A 17653-nucleotide genomic window follows, 5' to 3' on the forward strand; every position below is an offset into this window, starting at 1 on the left:
AAGACCCAGGAGCAGAATCAATATAAACAATGAACCTGTATGAAAGCCTAAATTCAGAAAATTTTGTTACCTTTGCCTACAATGAAAAAATTTAGTCTGCCATGCTTTATGTGTATTCATACCCTTAAAGCTGTTTGCTATAGTAGTAAAGGTGCTAGCCGTCTTCTCTGCAAACTGAAGAAGTGAATTCTGGTAGAGAATGAGAGCATGAGAGAACATATTGCAGCGTGCTGCAGCTAAGAGATCCACCTTCTGAAGGCAGTCCAACTTCAACTGGTCAAAGCGAGATTTACTTCGACGTACCTGGCCTTGAACCTACAACAGATCAGAACCGTCATTTAGAAAACAAATAAAATCAGTATGGTGTAGAGCACTTGGGACTATCGAGGCTTTGGATTNCTGTACAAACAATTCTACCTCACAGCATCACGTTTTGTTTCATTATACACACTTTCATTGTCTGTGGATTTGTTTTAGCTGCATGACAAACATCAGTGTCCTACTTCTGGTCATGGAAAAAGATGCTGTGTATACTGACTGAGTTGTGAAGGCAATCCCCCTGACTTTGTCACTTTACATCTACCATATCATGTGCTAGTGTATACTTTGTTGTTTGTGTAGTTTTGTGTGAGGTGCATATTTGTGTTGTCTCATTGTAGTACCACTGCCACTAGGTAAAAACCCATTTGCAGTTTAAATAAATAATAATGTCACTTCCTATTCCTCCACCATGTGCAGTGTTCATTCAACGTTTCCTCTTTTTGATACTGTCATGTAGTGTATGTGACTGTAGGTGGGGTTTGGATTGGTTAATAGATTTATTATAATTATAACACTATCACTATTTCCACACTTTACAATTCACTACAGCATATACTCTAATGTTCTCAGTCTGTTACTAGAGGTTTCCCAGTAACAGCTCCCACAACGGCTATTCCTCTGCCTCCGGACTGAAGTCCTCTCTTAATAGATTCCCGTACAGAACCGACTATAACATCAGCAAGGACCAAGTAGAAAACATAGCTCTTCTATTGTATTATTAAGAATCTGCTGCCTAGCAACAGGAATGCGGTTACTAAGCCGTTGCCCAGAAATGACTGCTGTTTACAGAGTCACCTCTTACCAACAGGTCTGTACGCCAAAGTATTTTTGACATATGCAACAATTCTCAGGAATGCAATTACCATATATGAGTCCTCTGTTTAGGTTACATGTAACAGTCATATATACTGCAACACAAAATTGTTACTGTTATATTTATTATAACTGTTTATCAGTTACAAAGGCATTTCACCATTACACTGGACGGCTTGTACATCAGTCAAAGCACATGTCTGACTATGCATGTAGTCTTCAGGTTCCAAGGTGTCACTATGAGGGTGCACAGTACCTGCTTTGCCAATCAATTCAGATAAGTAAAAGTAACAATTTTAAACTGAACTTAAATTGAAAACTGATAATGGACTTGGTGTTACAAAATATCAGTTGTTTTCTTCTGTGGTTCCCTATAGTCACATGATTCTGTGTGTGACGTACATGTCCTATTGTTTGTTTTAGGTTTTGTGATTCTGTGTATATTTCCTGCACCTCCTCTGTGGTCTAGCGGTCAGCGTTCCTGGGTACAGATCCAGAGGTCCCGGGTTCGATTCCCGGTGCTACCCAAATTATTTATCTGAGAAGCAGTGGGTCTGTAATGGGGCCCACTCAGCCTCGTGAGGATAACTGAGAAGCTATTTCAAGGAAATAGCAGCTCCAGTTTAGAAAACCGAAATTAATGGCCGTGGGGATTCGTTGCGCTGACCATGCGACACCTCTATCTGCAAAAGTTGGCACTAAACTTCGCCAACAAGTGGCAGTCTGTGTAGTTTGCTTGCATACTAAAATCACAGAGTTTTTTTTTGTTTATGTACATTTCCTGCTTGTCACTTTGTGATATTTCTGTTCTTTGTGTTGTCTGTACCGGGCTCAGATCTCAACTGTGCCCAAGCAAGCTAAGGGCACTGGCACATTCAATTTGTAACTGTCCCTACATTTTCAGTTCATAAATGCTAACATCTGATGCGCCCTTATAAATAAAGTATAAAAAAAAGGGTTTTGATAAATATTGAGTGAGTTATGCTTGAGATGCAGGGACATGTTATTCTTCTAGTGAAGTCTCTGCTATTGCTACCCAATATTAACCAAGACTGGAACTTACTTGTGACGTTCACTAGAACTCTCCAGTGTCACATGTCACAATTATCTTATTTTTATTTTTAAGAATTGCATCCTATTGCATATATACAATGAACACAATACAATTTTTACCATCAGAACAATACTTTATTATCTATCTATTTATTTATTTATATAGCATGCACTATATGTTTCAACCTCAAACACGTCATCTTCAGGTGCTGCAAGTTTCTCACATACCATTACCATTACCTTATTTTTATGCTATGCATCCTGTTGTGGATACAGATTTAGGGGTTTTGTCGCCACATAACACACTGATTCCGTTGTGTATAATAAGTAATTGAACTGAATGTATCAACAGATCAGTTACTTTATTATAGGGGCCGCGCCACAGCTCAAGCGGTTAGTTGCTGGCTTCCCACTGCGGCGGCCTGGGTTCGATCCCAGGTCTGGTCAAGTGGGATTTGTGGTGAACAAAGTGGCACTGGGGCAGGTTTTCTCCGAGTACTTCGGTTTCCCCTCCCAATCTCCATTCCACCAATTGCTTCACAATCACCCTCACCTATCATCTGGGGCTGGTACAATAGGCCAGAAGTGGCCGCAGTACAAGGGACTTAGTCCCACCCCACTAGCAATAAAAATAATACTTTATTATATATAATATTGTTGTGACAGCATAAAAACCACTAAATTCATGAATATCTGTATTGTGGTTCTTAGAATGTTCCACATGGAAGGACAGACATCACAGAGTTAACACGAGTATGTTGGGAAAATATACACATATAAAATAAATTCCATGCTATTTTGAAAATGCAAGGCTTAATGCACCATACTTATGATGGACATATTGTCCAATGCCTGAGATATATTTAATAAAAATATTTTGCAATTTGCATCTGTTCCCATCTTCATGCAAGTGGCTCTCTTACACACAGATACTGCTTGTTTCTGTTTCCAGTATTACAGTCGGTGGTCAGGACTGAACTGCGTCAATCCCAAGCCAGAGGACCAGATGTTGACAGCTGTCTACATCTGCTTATTCAGCAAGTATGAATTACCTTCCTAAATCGTTCCAGTTGCTTGTATGTATCAGGGTCTAGTTCTTGTGAAACATTCTTCATCCAATTTAACGAGGCACGGTATTCTGTGCGAACTTTCTCCATGCTACTGACATTCTGCAACGTATCTTCGATAGCACGATGTCGAAATGTATCCACCTCCTGTAATGAACATTTATTTAATCAAATTAGTCAAATAATAAATTGAAGAAAGCAGTCTTCTGGGATTTGGCACCGTGTATATGTGGTGTTAACCGACGTTTCGGAGGAACGTATCGCCTCCATCTTCAGGCTAGAAGGAAAAATATAAGAAATCCGCAAGCAAAGAGACTATGAGAACTGGTAAAGGCGATACATTCCTCCGAAACGTCGGTTAACACCACATATACACGATGCCAAATCCCAGAAGACTGCTTTATTTATAGTCACCGCCGTGAAAGCCTCAAATCTTAAATAATAAATTGTTTATATTGGACTCCGACTTGGATGAGAAAAATAAATTCACTAAATATGGAATACCACTAAGCTCTTCATTACACACTTTGCTGCACCCTTCGATTACATTCTGATTCTTAGTGCCAGATTCTACTGTTACAACTTCCTTCTCAAAGTAAAGGCAGTGGTAAAGCTGTCCCTGTGCTTAATGAAACACCATGCCATGATAACATATGGATGGAAAGAGGTGAAACTTCACACATTCATACTCTCGGCACTAGAAGCGAGTGGTGAGCATCTACTTGAGCTGCTGCTTATACCTGGAGGAACAGCACCAAGTATTTACTAGAGAGGAGGCTGGGTGAGTCCCAAAGTCAGTACTGATGCTGGGGAAAAAAGAAAAATACATGCACCTGCTTGGAATCAAACCCAGTTCCCAAATAATCCAGCCAATAGGCTAGTAACAATATTGAATGATTTAGGTTTTTCATGTAGGGTAAGATGGGGTAACTCTGTAATTATATACAACAGCATTCCTGTGCCAAGAAACCAGAGAGTGGACATTCTTACTTATATCAGAAAACAGGACATTACTAGAACAGGCAATACACAAATACCTCATTTACACAAAACGTAAAGTTGTCCCTGTGCTTAATTAAGCACTATGCCATGAAGGCATATGTGGGAGTGGATGTATAGATCCACATTTTCTTGACCTCGGCACTAGTTGGAGGTGAGAGGCCAGCTTCAGGCACGGCCACTTTACCCCGGGGAAAGAGCCCCTGGTTCCAATTGGATACAAAGTTTGGTGGGCCCCAGAACCGGTCTGGATAACATAGAGAAAATTCTTTGCACCTACTTGGGACTCGAACTCCGAAGCCTTGGTCGTCCAGCCAATGGCAAGTTGCTATACTGACTGAGCTGCCCCAGCTCCCAGTGTCATTTAAGTACAATCAGCAAAACAAACTTTGTATTAAGGACAAAAAGAGAAAAAGTGTATTTTTATATTTTACACACATAATCTTAAACATAAGTAACATAAGATCTGTGCTTCTCATAGTGTACACAATGAAGATTGTCTTCTAGGACTGGGCACCATGTGGTCTGATGGATGCCTACGACAGACAACCATGGAGGCAGCTAGGTGGTACGTTGCAGGAAGGCTAGTAGCATTTAGATCACACAGAAAACATAATTTAGGCTTTGTCCTAACATTTGCCTGGAAACACCGAATAAAACCACCAAAAATGACAGTGCCACAACCAATCCCTATCACATCATGAATCTTTACCTGATACAGGCGGAGCAGAGGCACTCTCAAAGTCAGTCGCTGCTGTCCGGAATAAGACAACGACTTTCCTACCGCTGTCATCATCTTTCCAGCACGTGTTTTATCACTCTTGCCCGATTCCTTCAAAAATCTGCCCATAGCATTTTCCTCCTGTGCTAGATCTGTGCAGATAAAGAAGCCTGAATAAAACTGCATGCAACAGTGGTATAGGGAAAGTGTCCTGACAGACACCTCTCCTTTCTCAGTAACCTCTGAAGTGAAAGCTCAACCTATCCACTGTCTACAGTACAAATATAAAAACACAATATACAGCTGCTATTGTCAAGAAATGATACCAAAATTCAATCTAACATAAATAAAACCAACTAAACATAATGCAAAATATAAGAAAGCAATTATATCATGATGTCTGCATAAAATTCCAGTTTATGGTGGCACTATGACAAGCAGTGTTCCCCTGCCCCCTCCACCCTCACACCAGCAGGTTCCACCTGCCATGGCGCTGTGCTGACATGAAGTGCAGATATGGAGACGGCTAGAAATGTAAGATTGTAATGGCTGAAGCTACGGCCTGGATCAACAGGTAACGATGGAGGGCACTACCAACCTCAGAACTTGATTTTCAAACTAACGTCAGAATATACTGAAAAATAATAATAAAAAAAACTCAACTAAAGATCTAACAATAAAAGATTTGCAATCATGTTACAATGTCTGGAACTTAATTTTTAAAAAGAAATAAAAAACATGGCATTGTCAGCCTATAATTGGTCAAGAGGTACTTCATATGTCGGGCAGTTCATGGGGAACTGCATCTGCATAGTACAGTGGAAGCTCTGAGAAAGGTGAGCCACGGAGGGATGGTCACTGGTCACTGACCCCTTATACTGCAATTTAACCAACATTTTTCTTATGCTGGTACTACTGAGGTCCAATACATGCTTTAACATCAGCAGGTCGATCTGAAGCCACAGAGGCAAAGTGCATATCATCAGAATGTGTTACACATAAACCTTAGGTATTAGTGTTACCAGAGCTCAGTGACCCAAAACATATGAAGTTCTAGGAAAAACTAATTGCCTGCTTTCCTTTCACTACATACCGAGTATCTGATATGACTGCATTGCACAGGAAACACCGCGTCCAACATTTCTTCTATTGTTGCGTACATATTCACTGCCTCAGTAATGTGCTTATCGAGCTGTTGCCTAGCAACGGTCCGGGAACGTGTTTACCGAGCTGTTGCCTAGCAATGACGGGGGGGGGGGTACACACAGACACAGACGATCCCATAAGCCTTTCTTTCTCTCTCTCTCTTTCAAATAAGGAAAGTATGCTACAAAGGCTGTTACTGCCAGCTTCCTAATATACAACAAACTTGACTCACTGGCTGTAAACCTTTGACCTCTCTGTAACATTCAAGTCAACGGTATGGAAAATGTCTCAAGAATTCTTACTGCATAGTCGCTCCTGATACTTGTCAATGATTCGTTGCAAATCCAGGCAACTATCTTGAATTGAACGGAAGAGCTCCAATTTTGCATCCAATTCTGCATCAGACGCCACAATACAATCATCTTCCTTCTTTCCCAGTTTCCTAAACACAGTTTGTTTTGTTACCCAGTAATGGTGTTGCATTTTGGTAATAGTAGATTTGTTGTTACTCTCATTACCACGCTGCTCCACCCAGCGATCGTAAGCTGTACCAGTGTAACCGCCATTTGCCCGATTGCTGAAATACATAGCATATATGTATAACAAAAAATGAATATACATCCACTTACATAATAACTGTACCACGTAATCAAATAGAAGGAGTACTTACTACACATTCATATTTTATTCCTTTCAGAACTTACACTGCTACCAATCACTCCTACTTCTAACTAATATTCCTGAAATTAGGCCTAAGTATAATAATCATGTAGACTGTCACGATCCCTATTGGTTACTGAGTTTTAATAACTTGATAACAATATATTAGCTTATAATCTGTCAATGTAACCTACAGTCCCTCCACATCTTCGACATCCTCCATATTGACATATCCGTGACAGCCCCTACACGTCAATCGTGACATAGCCAACTCTGATGCTACGAACCCGTGTTTCCCTTCACAATTGGTCATGACACTTGAGTACGAATATCCCTATTCCAGAGTATTTGGCACGTACTTTGTAATATATTTTAAATGTCTTAATAAATAAATTATTAGCTTTAAGTTATGATTTCTAACATTTCGCTTTCAAATGTTATGCATAAGTCAGAAGTTAAGTTGACAAAAGCGTATGCGCAGCGAGAAATATATGGTCATTAGGAGCTGCCAGGAGAAAAAAAAAAGCGATAGGAAAGCTAGTTGCACTGACTGGCAGTTCGTGGGTATAGAAAATGGATGGGAAGTGTGGGAAGTGTAGTTGTAAAATACGATAAGGTATGTCGCTTCGGGGGAAGCAATTTGCGTGTACGTGAGAAACTGACGTACATGCATAAATTAAACTTTTGGAGATGAGGAGTAGAAGAAATAACTCGTAAAAGTCAGCAGGGGCCATAAAACACGAGTAAGTAGAGACTGTGAATGTCACAGCTGACCGATATGTATATATTATGTATATTATGTTTGGAATGCCAAAGTTACATTTCCTGCTGCATTGAATCAAAGGAAAAGAAAAATTAGATTAAATTATGAAGATATAAAATCACCGAAACCGAAACATTTTTAATGCTTTTTATACTTCTTTTAAATGGCACCTGTTGTAAGAGTAATTGACTGTAATAAGATTTGAAAGTTCTATCAGGTGGAAGGTGTTTATAATTGTTTACTTGCACTGTGTTAAAAACACAATTTTTATCTGCTCTGAGACACACAAAATTATATTTTGAACCCTAAGGGAGTGTAGGTTGATGCACAATTTTACAAAATAATCTACTGCTATCTGATCATGTGTAACAGTCTCTTGTGTTTGATATTTCAACATACCTCTTTGCTCCAGTTTTTCAAAATCAGAATGTTTCAGGAATTTGTTCTGTTTCCTTCATTATGTAAGAGGCATATGTATGGAGCTTTACTTCCTTAGGATTCTTGGTAGACCTAGCTTCAAAGTCTGTGAAGCAAAAGTACTGCAAGAAAAAAAAGAAACTGTTAGTAACAAGGGTCATCTGCAGGCAAAGTAAAAACCCGTTGGTGAAAACTCGGGGGGAGGAATAAGAAATTAGTTTTTCTCATTAGGAATTGTTTTAAAATTGAGTTGTCAAAATGGATTACTTTTAGAATAAAGTATTACAGATGAACTTGTTTCTATCATTTTTAACCATCAGATGAGAGGAATCACAACATTATGAACTATGAAAAACAAAAAGAAATCTGAGATTTCATGGATGAACCACAAAAATAAAGCAGTAATAAAACAAGATTATATAACAACTTCTAGGGATGGATGAAGATCTGTCTTGAAACAATCAGTATTGTGTTAATTAAAAAAGTTCAGGAGATACTTTGAATAACACCACTTAAAATCTCTAAGGAGATATTTATTTATTGAGACCACTTTCCAACCCTCTAGTGTCTTCCTTCTGTAATCCAAGATAAGAAAGTATCATGGAACTGTATAGACTTTGTTTAAAACATCTTTGAGGTTGTGCTGTACATTGAGTAGGTGAGTTCATAAAAGGAAAGTCCTCTGTGTTCAACAGATCTCTGATATGCTCATACTGGTCCCCATCATGTATTGAAAGTAGAATCTTAACTAACAATCTGCATCACCATCTTATGGTGATGGGCCCATCAGAGATGTTTTAGATTTATGGTGGGGGCAGCCTTTGTTTTCTTCTCTGCAGTAAGTAGTTCAGCATACATTTAAGGCTCTATTCTCATTTTCTGTCACTAGTACCATTAATCATGCAATAAAAAGTGTGCTATTTTAAGCATTATTCAAAATGTGTTTCATTTCCACCCAGAATTTTGAGGCTTGATGTTTATCTGAAACGTTCGTATCCACCTACAGTGCTTCATGGTGTCACAACCCAGACAATTGCAATTTCAACACTCACTGCCAAGAAAACTATGTTTCTAGAAGATTTATCATATAAATTACCATGATAAATAATAACAATGTTTTTAGTAGACACTGTGTCACAAGTGACTGTGTATCAGACTTGGGCTCTTTCTCTGTGATTTTGCAGTTTGACTGTAATATCACTGTGAAGTTCCTATACAGCCTGGCATATTGTGTACTTACAAATGATTCTGCCATTTTGTCACCAGTTTCACAGCGATGCCCTTTAACAGTCTGACCATCGGTACCAGGACAAGAAAAAATATACCAAATGTTAATTATAAAATTTGAAAGTATTTTATAAAAAAATATTCTTCTGTCCTGAACTTGAGGACAGGCAGTTACAATAACCTTAGTCACCATAAATATAATCAAATTTTGTGACATTCTCCTCCTGTCCCAGAAGTCCTTGTGGTGCCCACGAGTCAAGATATTTAAGATATAAATTTTGCCCTGTGTCGCCATGGATATTTTAACTTGAATTTTATTTATACAGATAACCTTAAATGGTGATGGCTTTCACTATTGTCCTCAGTAATCATGCTCCCACTCCAATGAGGCAGTTCAAGTAAACATCTGTCTTCAGAATTATGAATATTTTTTATTTTTAATATTTTTTGCATTCATTTAATATGCATGCAGTGTCACAGTTTATTATTTCAGTTACTCAATTCTTTTTTAATTTCTAATGTTCATCCTTTCTTGGTCAGCGGAACATGACATGGTTTCTCACACCGTGGCTCACAACCTTCCCAGTAGGATTCAAACTACTCTAAGGGCGACATTGGGTTCTTAAGAATTACTGAAAATATAATTAAGTAGCTCGTTCTGAAACTGAAGAGGGTGAATTTTATAGCTTTATTGTTCAGTGATCCTGAGGACATATATAGCTTTAACGTGTGTGAGTGGGTTTAGGTGATGATCAAATTCCGGCAGAACTGATTCAAGCAGGAGGTGAAATATTATGTTCTAAGATCCATAAGCTAATCAGTTCTGTTTGGAATAAGGAAAAATTGCTTGACCAGTGGAAGGAGTCTACTGTTGTACCAGTTTACAAGAAGGGTGATAAAACTGACTGTAGTAATTATCAGGGGATATCATTGCTATCAACTTCATACAAAATTTTATCCAGTATTCTTTTCTCAAGGTTAAGTCCACACATAAATGCAATTATTGGGGATCATCAGTGTGGGTTTAGACATAATAGATCAACTACAGATCAGATCTTTTGCATTCGTCAGATACTGGAGAAAAAATGGGAGTACAATGAGACACTATATCAGCTATTCGTAGACTTTAGGAAAGCCTATGATTCAGTTAGGAGGGAAATATTGTACAGTAATCTCACAGAGTTTGGGTTACCCATGAAGCTAGTTAGGCTGATTAAAATGTGTTTAAACAAAACGTATGGTAAAGTCAGTATAGGTAAACATTTGTCTGATAATTTTCCTATCCAGAATGGCCTAAAGCAAGGAGATGCTTTATCGCCAGTCCTTTTCAACTTTGCTTTAAAATATGCCATTAAGAAGGTCCAGGAAAACCAGGTGAGACTGAAATTAAATGGGACACATCAGCTGTTGGTCTATGTCGATGACGTGAATCTACTGGGTGATAATATAGATACCATAAAGAAAAAAACACAAAATTTAATCGACGCAAGTAAGGAGGTTGGTCTAGAAGTAAACACAGAGAAAAGTATATGTTGCTGCCTCATCACCAAAATTCAGGGCAAAATCATGACATATAGGCAACAGGTTTTGAAAATTTGGCGCAGTTCAGATATTTGGGAACAACGATAACAAATCAAAACCTGATTGAGGAGGAAATTAAGAGGGGACTGAACTCGGGTAATGCTTGCTACCATTCGGTCCAGAACATTTTGTCTTCTCATCTGCTGTCTATTTACATAAGAATTGGAATATATTCATAGAAAACTATAATTTTGCCTGTGGTTCTGTATGGGTATGAAACTTGGTTTCTGATGTTAAGGGAGGAACATAGACTGAGATGTTTGAGAACAGGGTGTTGATGAGAATATTCGAAATGAAGAGAGATAAAGTGACAGGAGGTTGGAGAAAACTACATAATGAGGAGCTTCATAACTTGTACTCTTCTCCAGGTGTAATTACAATGATCAGGTCAAGGAGGATGAGATGGGTATGGCAAGTAGCACGAATGGAGGTGAAGAGAAATGCATATAGGATATTGGTAGGAAAGCCAGAAGGAAAGAGACCACTAGGAAGACCAAGATGTAGGCGGGTGGATAATATTAAAATGGATCTTAGACAGATAGGATGGGATGGTATGGACTGGATCAATCTGACTTAGGATAGGGACCAGTGGAGGGCTCTTGTGAACATGGTTATGAATCTTCGGGTTCCATAAAGCTGGAAGGTTCTTGAGTAGCTGCACAGTGGGCGGCTTCTCAAGAAGGGCTCAGCTCCATGAGTGAGTGAGTTTAAAGGTATGGGAGTTGCTGTATTTGAGCCTAAATAGCTTTAATCATGGATATGAGGTTAAGATGTATATACATGTACTTTCTTTTCAGAATAAAGAATTTATTTTAAAATCTTCACTGGTATCATATTGTGCACAATTACTAATCAGCACACAGTACCTTGAAAGACCAAATTTTGGTTCCCACTGAAATCAGAGGACATGAATAGCTTAATGGTACTAAATGTGAGTGGTCCACATCTGGAAGATTCTGATGCAATGGTACCAGTTTTTTTTTTTTTTTTATAGGAACATCCACATATTCAGTACATCAGGATTTAATGTTTATGCAGCTGCCATAAATTCATTTTCAAGATGAAAACATATCTTTTTAAGGTTATTGGTGATGTATTGAATTCTTGGAACTTCTTGTTTGGCCCATGAGAATATTGCTTGGCTCCCAGATGTCTAACGAATATGTCTGCCTTTGGTTTTAAGGACTCGGTGGCCATTGAATACTGTATGGCATCATCATATTTCACTTGGTGGTTAATAAATTACTGTATGTAGAGATGTCTGTTGTATTTGTGTACCAGGTTTTGGGAGGACCAACTGATTCGAGGACATTGCATAGGAGGAGTTGGGCCGTCATGAAGTGGCACGTTAGGAAGCTGTTTCATACATGAATTAATCATTCTTACTTTAATTCTTACAGATGCTTATGTAAGCGTCTGAGCTTTCTGCCTGCCTTTACATTTTCATAATGCATTTCTTATTCTGATTCAGTATTGATGCTTATGTCTAACAATTAAGACTCTGTTTAACTCTTTCCATGCTATGCATGATATACATGGGAACTGATAGTAGTTTTTCACTGGGGGGGAGTTATCCAAGAATAACAGGCAGAAATTTTGCCGTAGTGCACTCAAGACAGAAGAATATTATTTGTAAAAAAGTACTTGTTATTTTTAATGTTTTGTATATTTCATTCTTTTTTTTTTCCGTCCCAGAAATCCATGAGGGGTCATATGCCTTGTCCCCCTACCAGAATCCAAAACATGTGTCAATTAGAAGTACTGGTTCCTATGGGGCATGCTTATTTCTTATTTTACAAGATTAGCCAAGGTACCGTTTTGTCATTCTTCAACAGTTAACCCTCTGGCAGCTTAAATCCTCCTTTGTACCCCGCTAAGTCTTGGTTTTAGCACTTGAAAAACATTTACGATTTTCCCTATATCCCAATGTCTGCTATAGCAGCCATATTGACTTCATACTGCAGTCTTTGGGGTTATGACATTGTGTAGCATGGTTGATGATCACAGATATTTTTTAAAAACATAATGTTTCCATCTTCAGAGTAAAAGATTTAGAATGGAGGTTCTTCTGAAATATAGATGACCACATATCAAACTACATGATGTCATGACCAAAAGCCCACAATATGAATCTTCAGTATTGTGAAAACCTTAAACCTCATAGTGGCTTCAATTTCCAAGAAATATATCTGAACATACTGTAACATAAAATTAAATTTTTGTGTGAAATAATAAGAGTAGGATCTGGAATTACAATTTGCTAGTTACATGTGGCATAATAATAACAAAAATTATACCAACTCTGTGAAGCCGAATCCATGAGAAGGTAAATGGTTGCTTAGCTACTCAAGAAATTCCTTGCCTTTTATGGAGCCAAGAGGTTCAGTACCATGCTCTTGGGAACCTTCCACGTTAATCTAGTTCATGCTACCCCAATCTGTTTATTTAAGATCCATTTTATTATTATCCTCCCCATATATGTCTAGTGTGAACAGGTACCAACAGAATAAGATTTGTGTCACTAAAATCTCAGCATGGAAAGGGTTAAATTTCTGTTTCCTTTTTTTGCTTTTCAGCTTATTAGCCTATAAAGTCATACAGCATGATTCTTTTACATAAGGAAAGGCTGCAGATGTCTATTTGGTGCAAGAAATTTGTTATTGGGAACTTGTATTTTGTCCATTTCCTGTTATCTGTCTGTCCCACTTCATTGTTTTATGCAGTAGGGAGTAGATACAACACAAAAGCCTTTGACTGTGGTGCATTCAGAAGTAGTGAAAGTTGGGTAACTGTGATAAAGCGTATACTGAACATCATAGTGAAATTTGCTTTGTTTAGTAGAATCACATAGGCAATAAATGTAGAAGAGAAGGGATTTATTCGCCATAGCTTCTGTGAGTTACTGTTTAAAGCTGTAAAAAAAAGTTAAAGGTTGAGTTGTCCCTGAGCTTAACTAATTAAGCACTGCGCCATGAAGGCATATGGGGGAGTGGATATATAGACCCACGTTTTGTTGACCTCAGCACTAGTTAGGAGGTGAGTGGTCAGCTTCACGCCCCAGCCGCTTTAGCAAGAGCAGCTGGTACCCCAGTAGGAGTTTGGATGGACCCCCCAGAGCCAGTCTGGACAAAATCAAGAAGTGAAGAAAATTCTTTATCCTACCGGGACTCGAACTCTGATCCCTCGGTTGTCCAGCCTGTACCTGTACCAGTTTTCAAAGTCAAGGCTGCAGTCTAAACGTCTGAATAACTTCTTGAAAAGTAGGTCTATTATTTAGTTTAGGAGGTGGGTGCCAACATTTCAGAGTATGTACCTGTACTTCTGCCCTGAAGTTAGATGCAGAATGTTCTTTTCCAGAACGTTACTAACTATGTAAGATTTGAGGCTTTCACGGCGGTGACTATGAAGAAAGCAGTCTTCTGGGATTTGGTGTTAACACCACATATACACGGTGCCAAATCCCAGAAGACTGCTTTCTTCGTTACTAACTACTTACCAGACTATATAGTGTCATAATTTGCACTGAGCAGGTTGGCTAGAGCAGTAACACTTCCGCTTTCTGTGTGGGAGCAGTCTGAGTTTGTTCTCCGTTATACTGACAGAGGTTTTTTGTTGGCTCCCCCCCCCCCCCACACCCCCCCTCCCNAATTTGGACACAGCTGCTCGTTGTTTACTGACCTTGAAGCACCATGTTTCAGATTTGCTGGATTTGCCACTAAATAAACAGAAGGCGGCATTATGAGTGGTCACTGCCATGAAAATGTCAGAACATGGCATTAAACAATTTTGCATGCATTTTTACAACACAACAGTTTATCAGTGTGTTCACAAAATCATACCACTGGGCCATATCCAGACCCTGTTGAATCCAATCAACACTTTCACAACCTGTTTCTTTAAGATACAGTTTAATATTATCCTCCAGTCTTCACCTGGATATTAGAAGCGGTCTCTTCCTTTCGGGACTTTGCATTTTACATGCCCTCTTTGTGACATCCTTCTGATTTGAGAAGTACAAATTTTGAAGCTCATTATTATGTAATTTTCGCTATGCTGCTGTTACTTTTTCTGTCACAGGTCCATACATTTCCCCCAATACTTTGTTCTCTAACTGCATGGAGCTGAACAGCTAGAACTTGGTTACATAGTCGAGAGATCCTCAGCATTTTATGAAACCCAAAGGTTCATTACCATATTCACTAGAGCCCGCCACCAGTATCTATCCTGAGGCAGAAAACTCCAGTCTACACCATCACATCTCCTTAAGATCTATCCCAATATTATCATCCCAGCTACGCCTAAATCTGCCAAGAGGCCTCTTACCTTCAGGTGTCCCTGCCGACATTATATGTATTTGTCTTCAGTCCTTTGCATTGTTCATGCCCCACAGAGGTTATCCTCCGGGATTTGCTCGCCCTAACCCTATCTGGCGAGGAGTATAAATTGTGAAACTCCTCGCGCCTTTCGGTTATTTCTTGCTACTATCCAGGTGTGTCACCCGCAATCCGGGCATGTGAATTAGGCACCAGTTTCACTGTTAATGTAATCACAGAGTCATTGCATTAGAGTAAATAACAAGATTACGTAATGAGTATGACGTCCCCTCTCTTCTCCCTTGCTTACTCTTGCATTTAGTTTACAACTGCCTTCGTAGGTGAATTCTTTTTTAAGATAATAAGAGTTTTTATGAGGCCGGCAGAGTGAAGCACACAACATATTTAAGTCGATATGACTTGCAGGTTGTTATTGTTTTTGTGTCGTCAGTTGGTGTAACTTATTACCATACAGGACATCAGAGGAACGGTAGTAATTAAGTAAAAAACATTTGCATAACGTTTGTTCGTGCAGATAGCACTGTGCTGGTTGTGATGCCTCCTGGTAGTACCCGTGGCATGATGGCGGCGGGGAAAAGCATGGAAGATATATCCTTATTTGGATGTTGTGTTCTTGTTTTTGCAAGCTGAGGAGTGAGATGTTTGCTGACCACAGCGGCTTGCCCGAATGATGGTCTTTGGGTGATGAGATTGTGACAGGGTTAACTGTCTCGGTGTAAAATTGCACGGGGGAAATAATGGATACAGGTAAAAGCAATATGATTACTGCACTTCCCCTTCATGGAGTGATCACAAACTCTGCCTGTAATTGCCTCTGCCTCTCTGCCTATGCTTAGCACCATTTTCTCACTCTCTTTGTCTTCTTACAGCTTTATCCCTACCACTAATGACGAATGGGGAACACTAACGCAATTTTTTCTTTTTCCGATTTTCAGCTTTGCTTTCAGTTTGTTACACATTTGCCTGCGTCTACCCTAAACGCATTACCCGCCCACATCCTGAGGTTGTGGATAGAGATCTGTAAATATGAGCTGTATGCCCACCCCGTGTTGTTTGTCTAAAACATATTTGAGAGTATGTCATAATTTGAGTACGCATCCTTTTGGGGCGGGGGAGTCTGTGTGTATTAAAACGAGATGTCCAGTACGGTGATTTTGGGGCACATCGAATATTGAAAACAGGATCTGGTAACCTTCTAATTGTGTATTGATGTACATCAGCTGATGATGACGTATCCTCAAGAATGTTCTAGACACGCATAGTAATGCTTTTCCTTCACGTGTTCTGCAAATGTATTTGCTAACAGTTGTAAGTGCATTGCCTTATCTAAGATCCGTAGTTGCGTTCATGTCCGTGGCGTATGTTATGAACCTAAGCGCGTCTCCTACAAGAATAAATAATTTTGTTGTGGTGATTTACAAGCATTAAATTATGAAGTTGTCCCTGTGCTTAACCACTTACGCACTACGCCATGAAGGCGTATGGGGGAGTTGAGGTATAGACCCAAATTTTCTTGACCTCGGCACTAGAGGTGAGTGGTCAGTTTCACACCCTGGCCGCTTTACCACCGGGGAAAGAGCCCCGTTACCCATTGGATAGGAGGTGAATCCCAGAGCCAGTCTGGACTACTTGGAGAAAATTCTTGACCCTACCAGGACTCGAACCCCTCAGTCGTCCAGCCAGTAGCCAATCGCTATACCGACTACGCTGTGAAGCCAGTGCCCTTGGTAATACGCACCATGGACAGAATTCAGTCAAGAACCTTACAGAAGGCAATATACATTTGCAAGAAATGACCTTCCCTGTGGTTAGCATTGCATATTGAAGTCCTAACAAGTGTACAGCAGAAACCAGTTTCAGAAAGACGCGCTCAACAGGACAGGCGAAGCAAGCGGAACCGTGGTGCGCCACGTTTTACACACTCACTCTGCGTTTTTTTTAATAAGAATGAAATTCTGCTAGTCTTTTGTTTACATCGCGGCAAGTGGCAGCAATCTAAACGTGTTACGCAACAGTGCAAGTAAAGCAATTCTACGAATTACGACACCAGTCATGATTTTCTTCGTGTCGTTTGGAATTTTCATGTCACTGTGACGAAGTTTGTCAACTCTTTTTAGGTTGGTTATTTAATGACGCTGTCAGTATCGAGACCATATAGCGTCGATGGTGGGGCGAATGATGAACGTGGAACACACGATGAAACGAGAATTGACAGGGGAAACCGAAGTAGTCGGAGAAAACTCGCTCCAGTGTCATTTTATCTATAAGTTCTGTGAAAATTTATTTATTTTAACTGGGGAAGGGGGGAGTGTGAAATTTCATATCTGCTGGAGTGGCATTTGGGTTGGGCCGACCCTGCAAGTACATTTCTTTAACGTATTAAAATACGGAAATAAATTGAGCCTCATAGAACGACACGTGAGCTGCTCCAGTTTTGCAGTCAGTTCATTTCAAGAGGCATCCAGTTTTAGGGCATTTCCAGAAATAATTTTTAGTCTGCCAAAAAGTAAAGCTATTCCTGTAACAGGCCGTGAAGGCCCATAGGGTTGTG

General features: G+C 39.4%; 2 protein-coding genes across 11 annotated transcripts in view; one reads left to right on the forward strand and one right to left on the reverse strand.

The window, feature by feature from the left end:
• The window catches only part of LOC111872388 (islet cell autoantigen 1), a 29140-nt gene that overhangs the window by 9159 nt on the left and 2328 nt on the right, over nt 1–17653 (reverse strand). For 2 of the 5 annotated variants that reach the window (XM_023866229.2, XM_023866228.2), the window contains exons 1-5: nt 6791–7051; nt 6423–6697; nt 4966–5126; nt 3240–3401; nt 123–315 (exon numbers count right to left, since the gene is read on the reverse strand). In XM_023866229.2, coding sequence (XP_023721997.1) covers nt 123–315; nt 3240–3401; nt 4966–5126; nt 6423–6697; nt 6791–6801 — 802 coding nt within the window. In that variant the 5' untranslated portion in view covers nt 6802–7051. Of the gene's footprint in view, nt 1–122; nt 316–3239; nt 3402–4965; nt 5127–6422; nt 6698–6790; nt 7052–7942; nt 8083–15091; nt 15303–17653 lie in introns of those variants that run through there. The other 3 variants (XM_023866231.2, XM_023866233.2, XM_023866230.2) reach the window with 3 other exon arrangements.
• LOC111872387 overlaps nt 7323–17653 on the forward strand; it is a 77274-nt gene continuing 66943 nt past the window's right edge. For all 6 annotated transcript variants that reach the window (XM_023866223.2, XM_023866224.2, XM_023866225.2 and 3 more), the window contains exons 1-2: nt 7323–7523; nt 15729–15849. In XM_023866223.2, coding sequence (XP_023721991.1) covers nt 15840–15849 — 10 coding nt within the window. In that variant the 5' untranslated portion in view covers nt 7323–7523; nt 15729–15839. The remainder of the gene's footprint in view (nt 7524–15728; nt 15850–17653) is intronic.

This window comes from Cryptotermes secundus, unplaced genomic scaffold (assembly GCF_002891405.2).
Source record: "Cryptotermes secundus unplaced genomic scaffold, Csec_1.0 scaffold247, whole genome shotgun sequence".
Taxonomy (NCBI): Eukaryota; Metazoa; Arthropoda; class Insecta; order Blattodea; family Kalotermitidae; genus Cryptotermes; species Cryptotermes secundus.